We start from the raw sequence: 8,269 nt of genomic DNA, 5'->3' as shown, positions 1-8,269 counted from the left end.
TGTTTAGCACATGCCGGTGTTGACCGTAGGTCAAGTTTTCAACCGCATTTGCTCTAAAGACGACAAAAGAGAGCTGCGCTGAGCAAAGCAGAGTGTTTTGTTTTGTATTAAAATGACAACCAGGCGTTAATTACAAAATCAGCTGAAGGCTGGGATTCACTTATCAACACAAAGACAATCGCACTGGTATGTGCAAATCACAGCGCTAATTTAGCACTTACTTGACTCACACACACACACATAAATATGTACGTACATAAGTAGAACTGATTTGTACGTAAATACACGCCTACATACATACTTATTTGAATATAATGTATGCAGGTGGCAAATCGGTGGCTCAAGTGAGCCCTCAACTGTACTATAAAAGCGCTGCTTGTGATGGCTTGCTGGCATTCACTAGCAAAACGTCAGTCAACGCATTCCACCAATTAAGTCCAGATTGAAGTTAATAAACAGCAGCAATATGAAGTGCATTCTTTTCGTATTCGGCATCATCGCTTTGTTGTTGTGCACCACAGTACAAGCCGTTGACAAGTTGGGTAAGCGCACAAGGCGTGAAGAGTCTAATTAAGCCTAACTTAACTAGCAAAATCAAGTTTTATTCTGCTTTCTAATTCATTGCCTTTCACTTTTTTCTCTGTTCAGCCTGCTCACAGCCACGCGAAATCGGTCCCTGCCGCAAGGCCGACCCGAAATTCTTCTACAATAGCGAAAAGAAGGCTTGCGAGGACTTCCTCTATGGAGGCTGCAAGGGCAATGATAATCGCTTCGATACCAAAGAGGAATGCGAGAAGACTTGCCTTTAAGTGATATGTGAAAAATGTTTCGATAAATTGTGATGATCGATGCTGAAACACGTTGATGTGTTTAATTGTTGGTTTTGTAAATATGTATTGTACTTATAATTATATTATATATATTTGTTGATTAATTATTGTCTCAATTTATTGTTGTGTGTTGCATACTTACGTTGCGCAGCGGTTGTATTCACGTGCATACGAAAATAAAGTTAAGAATAATTGAAAGAAAATTCCCTTGATTAGTCATAATTGATTTGATTTTCTGTGCAATTAAAAAGGTGTAGCGTCGCTAACGCGAAACTGTGATTAGAGCCAGCCACTGATGAACTGAAATTGATGTTACACAAATGCCAAATGCAGTTAATGAGCCCACATGCGAATGTACACTGTGTAATAAAAATTTTAACCCTCCCTACCCATTTAAATTTAAAAAATAACGCGACTGACACTGTTATACATAGTAGAAGTGCGCATGCGCCTAACGATAGTCATTGCCTGCTGTTGAGTGTAAAATTTTGAAATTTGAATTGGTCGAGTCAAGGAGCACCAAGAGATTTGGTGGCTCCTAAGGCACTCAGGCTAAAAAGCCCATTGTATTTAGAGGGTAGATAGTCAGGGAGTAAAGTATCAGAGAAAGAGATAGGAAAGAATAGAGACAGAAACAAAGGTAGTTAGTCCTGTGAGAATTTTCCAGATTTTTTGGCAAATCAGTAAATACCGTCCAGTTTTAGAGAACGAATATTACTCATTCTCACGACATCGGAACCCAAAATTCGTAGCCTTTCTCTAGCAAAGACACTCACAGAGAAAGTGCTTAGTGCTATGCGCCTCCTCCAAGCAAGACAGGCACATTGAGTCCTCAATGATTCCAATGGTGGTCATATGCTGAACTTATGGGTTGTGTCCTGTAACAATACCGGCCAACAACCCAAAATCTTTCTTTCCAAGTTTTAGGAGAAAGTTCGACAGTTTCCTGTGCGGGCTTCTCACAAAACACTTTGCAATTATGCAGCGTTCTAGACCGGACCATCGCTCTTTATGTAAATTGCATACACAAACGTTGATCCCATTCATGGTTCCTGCGGAACTGATTACGATTATTGTCCCTCTGGGGGAACCGATGATCTACGGCTGGCCAATTCATCGGTAATCTTATCTCTTTGAACACCGGTGTGTCCTGGAACCCATATTAGTACAAGCCTGTTCTGTCTTGTGACAGAATTAAGCTTCTTCTCACATTCTTGAACAGTCTTCGCGGTTTGTTTCGCGTCTTCCAGGGTCTTCAGTGCAGCCTGACTGTCACTGAAAACTCCAATCTGTTTCCCGGTCCATCTCCTCTCGATTATCCATTCGGCTACTTTTAGGATGGAAAAAATTTTTGTTTGGAAAACAGTTGCCATTTCCCCCCATAGCATAGTGATACTTATAACTATCGTTTAAGTACCATTCGGCTCCAGACCCTATTTCATTCTTCCACCCATCCGTAAAGAAAATATCCGCCAAACCTCCCTGAATGCATTCTGGATTGCTCCATTGCGTGACATCAAATTTCCTTCCAAATGAAACTATAGTCTTTAGATGCCAAAAACAGTGGATACTGCTCAGATAGCAACTTAAAGATTTCTCTACACATAGCTTTTATTGCTTCCTGTTGTATCTTAAGATCCAACGGAAGCAAAACAAGCAGTGCATTTTTAGAGCAGCGCTAGAGGTTGCATTCATAGCACCCGTAATGCATAAACATACACTTCTTTGCAGCCTGTATAGTTCCCGGAGTGTGGACTTAACCATTGTCCGTCGCCACCAGACTACTGGGGCGTAAGTGATGATTGGTCTGATAAGGGCTGTGTATATCCATAGGACCACAGCAGATTTCAGATCCCAAATTTTACTAAAGGCTCTGCGGCATTGCTCAAAAATCCTTAATGTGCGATTCACCTTCAGTGAAACGTGTGTCAGCTTCTTATCCCAGTCAGCTTCTTATCCAAGATTATTCATAGATATTTAACTTTATCGGAAAGACCAAGCGTCACACCTTTGAGTGTTGGAAGACTGAGTCTATCCAATTTTTCTCGTGAACAAGACTATGGTGGTTTTGTTCGGATTGACGGAAAGACCTTGTCTCATGCACCAGTCATCGATTTTGTCCAGAATCCTCTGACTTTCGTGCAAAGCCTTCTTAGGGATTTATGCGATATTAGCGCACAGACATCGTCCGAATATGCTTGGACATAAAAACCGAGTCCCTGCATCTCCGCTAATAGAAAGTCTACGACCAAGCACTGCAACAGCAGAGAAAGAACACCCCCTTGGGGACATCCTTGCTTGGCTTGTTGAGTGTAAAGTCTGCCCATTCTTAACGTTCGGTAGACACACCTTTTTTTTGTTTTTTGTTTTTGACATAACAACACAAGAAGAGAAATTTAAAGTGAATTGTTTCATTTGATTTATTCAAAGATATCAGATGGATTTTATTTACATAACGAAAATTTTTACCAGATATAGGCTTTGCGTTCTAACGAAAAAAAAATGTATCAGAAAACTATTTAAACTAAAGCTAAAGTAGTAATAGTGGGGAAAAAATCATAAAAATTAGTTAGTGAATTATATGGTTTTTGTAGCAGTATGAACTTTATTTAGTATAAAATTAATTAAAATTAAATAAATAGTCAAAACTTATCAAAATACTTAGTCTTGCCATAAGTTCTGTTACAAGTCAGGTCCGTAATAGATATGAAATTAAAATTATTTTTTTTAATGAAGTTAGTTTTATTTAATCATGTAAATATTAAAACAAAAAATTTTAAATTTTCATTCGAGATGGTCACACAAGCCTTCGAACGATTAGGTCATTCAGCTATTGCAGCACGGACGATTTCCGACGCTGCGCGGACCAAAGATTTTTTGAGACTCTCCAAATTTTTGTGAGGTCTTCGACAGGAGATGTTCTCCAATTCTGACCACAAACTGTAGTCCAATGGTTTCAAATCTGGACTTCCAGACGGCTAATCTTCTGCGGCTATGAAATCAGGAATATTGTTTTTTAGCCACTGCTGGGTGATTTTTGCTTTATGGGCTAGAGCGAAATCTTGCTGGATGATCAAACGCTCTCCATTGAAGAGAGAAGTACTGCTCAACAGCTTCCCCACAACCTCTAAGACATCCTCGTGGTACACTTTTGCCCCGGTCTTAAACTCTTTTCCGCAGAAATGGAGAGATGTAACGCCTTTACAAGACGCTCCCCACCAAACCATTACGGAGGCTGGCCACTCTGAACCCTTGGAACAACATTTTTTTTCGTCTTTAGAATTTTTAGGATAGATTTTGTCGTTTGGTGTATTAAAAACTTCTTCAACAGTGAAAATATTCTCATCTGTGAAAAGAATATTTTCATGGCCGTTGACCGCTTGCCACCGGAGAAGCTGCTTGCATCTATCGAGTTTAATTTTCTTCAAGCGCGTTGCCAAAAGATGACCAGTTGAGGGATGGTAGGCTGTCATGCGGAGATCATCTCTAATTGGTCTTGCCATGGATCTGGCCGATACATTCATTTCCCTGGACATTATATTCTATTTCTAAATTTCTGCGAATTTTTTCTCGAATAGCTTTTATGGCTGCTCTGGTGCGAACCACGCGAGGACGACCACTTCTTTTCCTGTCTGTCACTTCGGACCTTTGGGAAAAGCTAATTTGCATGCATTTTGCTTTGCAAAAAGAGTACGCGGATTACATACTGGGATAAATCCCAGACAATCCCTTTTTTAGATCTCCCTAAATTCGGTGCGCTCTAACTACTGAGGACTTACTGCATGTATTCGAGTTTTGTTGGCTGACTCGCACCCCAGTTTGTCTACCGAAGGTTAAGGTGCTGCCCCAATGCACTCTGGCTTTGCTTACTTGGCTTCGATAACTGTCAAAAATTAACAGAACAGCACTAAAATATATGAAATGAGAACAAATGGCAGCTATGCTTGATGCGCTTGAAAGACGGTGAAGTTTCAAGTAGCTCAATGCTTCATTTAACAACGCCCTGGACATTGGGAATTGAACGCCCCTGTCGTTCATTTATTTTCATTTGGTCATTGTACAGATGCATAAGTAAAAACACTCTCAGCTGGTTGTCAAAAAATGCCTAAAGCTAAGATCACCTCATTCCAAAACGCTCTTTTATGCTACACGGTTGTTTAAAAAATGATTAAATTTCATAGAAAACCGTATTAAAAAATCTAAAAAGTGACGTAAAAAATAAGACGACACTAATAAAAAAAGGTATACATTTTATCAAAAAGTCATTATGACAGGATAGAATACAGGGTAGAATACAACGAAATAAAGAATATATACAAAAAAATGATTAAAGTTAAAAAAAATCAGTATATGGAACACAAGTTTGAAACAAATAGATATGATAGTCGTTTAATGTGGAAATATTTAAAAAATGTTGTTAATAACACAAATAACATAGAAAACATTAAAGAGGTGCCTATCAACCGGAAAATATATAGAAATAATAGCGAGATGGCGAATAAATTAAACGAATTCTTTGTGAATTCATAGAAAATGTTGATTCTGAATTGACAAGGCAGGAAAAACTCTCAACTACTTAAATTTGAAGAAATTAACACAGATGATATCGTTCATATTGTTAGGAAATCAAAGAGGAAATTGAGTAAAAATAACTTGTTATCAGAAGGAGTAATTAAGGTTTCAGTGGAATATATGGGTCACTTTTACGCCTTACCAGTAAATAGTAGTCTTAGGTCAACAACAGTACCTATGGAATGGAAAACTTCCACCATAGTACCAGTAAAAAAGGTGAAAAATACTACAATATAAAAGCTGAGGAACTTATACCTATAAACACCCTTCCTAATTTGGAAAAAATATTAGAAACGGGGGTTAAAAACCAACTAATATTCTACATTGAGTCCAATAATATTTTCATAAGCAATCCGCTTTTAGGGCAAAACATTCATGCGAAACTGCACTTAACTTGGTACTGTCGCAGTGGAAGGAAGACCTCAATTCCAAAATGAATGTATTAGCAGTATTTATTGACCTTAAAAGAGCTTTCGAGACGATTGATCGTGAAATAATGTTAAAAAAATTGTAATATATCGGTGTGGTGAACATTGAACTTGAATGGTTTCGTAGTTTCTTGTCAGACCAGAAGCAACAAACGCTTATAAACTCATCTATGTCAAGAAAGATAGGAGTCCAAAATGGGTTATCGCAGGGGTCGGTCCTAGCTCCCATACTTTTCAATGTTTATATTAATGATATAAATACAGCATTGGAATATTGCAAGATAAATCTATTCGCTGACGATACTCTCTTAACAGTCAGCGATAGAAATCTGCATAGAGCAATAAAAAAATGCAAGAAGATCTTGACTCCTTATACAATTGGTTGTGCGTAAATAAACTTAAACTAAATGTGACAAAAACAAAGTTTATGATTCTTTCTAGAGCAATAAGTGCACCATAGCTTACAAATAAAAAATGAGAGAATTGAACAAGTAAAAGTAATTAAATATCTTGGAATTTATATAGATAATAAGTTAAAATTTGAAGACCACGTTGAATATACAGTTAAAAAGATTGCGAAAAAAATCGGGCTCGTGAAAAGATCATGCAAATGCATAGGAAAGAGATATAAAAGTCTGGTTTATAGACCAATAGTTGTACAACGATTTTTTTCATGGCTAGTGACACACAAGTTGAGAAGCTCCAAAAAATGCAAAACAGAGCTATGCGATTCATTTTGAATAAGCGTTATGATACACCCATACAAGAAATGATCAGAGACTTTAATTGGCTGAGCGTGAAACAGCAAATATTTGGCCACGCTATGAAATATCGTTTTTAATATAAAGTAGGGCAAGTTACCGTATTATCTGAGCGATAATCTTAGATACATAAATGAAACCCATTCATATATACTCAGGAAAAGTAATAGTTTCAGACTACCACTGTTTAGAACAGAAGTTGATAAGAAACATATTTTCTATAAAGGATTAAAATGTTTTAACGAGCTACCTACTCAAATAAAAATTTTTGTTAACATGAGCACTTTCAAGAGGCTGCTATTTAATCACTGTAAAACGTTGCCGATTAGATAGAAACTAGACCCTTCATTTTCAAGCAGTAGGAATATGGATTTCATTAATTATGTTAAACTATAAATTCCGTTGTAAAATTTGATAACTATAAACTATAATTTGTTTTATTTTACACAGGAATATTATTATTGTAATATACTATTGTACTTAGCATATAAGCACACAAATGTATAAATTAGGTTTTAAGACCGTAAAAACTAAATAAATAAATAAATAAAATATCTGAGATATTTCTCCAAAAAAGTATAGCTGAGAAATATATTGAAAACATTTGTTATTGTAAATTTTCCAAATCAAAGATATTAGATAACATCTTTCTCTTCTTCCATGGTCCCGTAGTTGGGGCCGGCCCAACTCGTACGCAATCTCCAGGTTACTTGGTCTTGGATTGTCGTTTCGTTGACTTCACTTTGCTGCATCGCGTTTTTAATAGCGTTTAGCCAGGGTTTAAAGGGTCGGTCTTTATCGCATATGGTTCCGGTCTTTTCATAATGTGCCCATACCAGTGCATGCAATTTTCTCTCAATTTCTCTACTATTGGAGCCAATTGGCCGCTACCTCTGATGTTTTTATTGCTTATCTTATCCAGTTTTGTTACGCTCGATGTCCATAGCAGCATTCTCATCGCCGCCACATGGACTCTTGGTTCCTGTTTAGTAGACAGCGGGCAGGATTCTGAAGCTTACGCCATTGCAGGACTAACCACCGCTTTATAAATTATGCCTTTTAACTTTATTGGCATCTTTGCGGCGAAAAAGACAACTATTAAATAAAAACCAATTTTGTACTGCGCAAATTTTTATCGATGGTTTTTTTATTATTTCAAATAAATGGAATTTAAATTAATTCAGTCAATTCAAATGCATCCTTAGCTTTTCGATAAAGCCTGAAGAAGTAGAGAGAAGGCCAAGCGGTCCTAAAAACTGAATGTGCGTCCCGATCCCGAAGTTATGGTCGAACCCACCCTCTACGACTACCATAAATTCTATTAAAACCTTTTTTTATATTTTCTTTCTTTTTAATACTTTCATTGTGACACTACGGTATGTTTTACAAGTCAGTCAAATGCATTGTCGCAATGGGCTCGCTTCTGTAAACAAGTCATTATAGCCACAGTCTTCGTTTACCTTTGGAATAAAAATTAATTAACGAAATATTGTACAATTTCGCATGAGACTTGGAAAAACCACTACTGAAACTGAAATTCAAAATGTTTCTTTGATATTACTACCTTCACATTCTTTCTAAACCCTGGGAAAGTACGAATGTAATGAGAAAACGACTCGTATTGTAGAAAAACAATCCTTGAGCTCTACATCAAAATTATGCGTTGACCCATTCCTTA

General features: G+C 37.1%; 1 protein-coding gene across 1 annotated transcript; it reads left to right on the top strand.

The window, feature by feature from the left end:
* The first annotated feature begins 385 nt into the window (after nt 1-385).
* Nucleotides 386-934, top strand: LOC128863612 (protease inhibitor-like). Its single transcript, XM_054102850.1, has 2 exons — nt 386-542; nt 649-934. Exons 1-2 carry the CDS (start codon nt 467-469, stop codon nt 807-809), a joined length of 237 nt encoding a protein of 78 aa, XP_053958825.1. The 5' UTR covers nt 386-466; the 3' UTR covers nt 810-934.
* The last annotated feature ends 7,335 nt before the right edge of the window (nt 935-8,269 follow it).

The sequence above is a fragment of the Anastrepha ludens genome, chromosome 5, assembly GCF_028408465.1.
Source record: "Anastrepha ludens isolate Willacy chromosome 5, idAnaLude1.1, whole genome shotgun sequence".
Taxonomy (NCBI): Eukaryota; Metazoa; Arthropoda; class Insecta; order Diptera; family Tephritidae; genus Anastrepha; species Anastrepha ludens.
This window is presented reverse-complemented; position numbering and strand designations above follow the sequence as displayed.

Excerpts from the sequence above, each read along its gene's own strand:
- LOC128863612 (XM_054102850.1), top strand. The coding sequence starts at position 467 with ATGAAGTGCATTCTTTTCGTATTCGGCATCATCGCTTTGTTGTTGTGC. Across the intron at positions 543-648 it reads ACAAGCCGTTGACAAGTTGG|CCTGCTCACAGCCACGCGAA; the intron begins GTAAGCGCACAA and ends TTCTCTGTTCAG.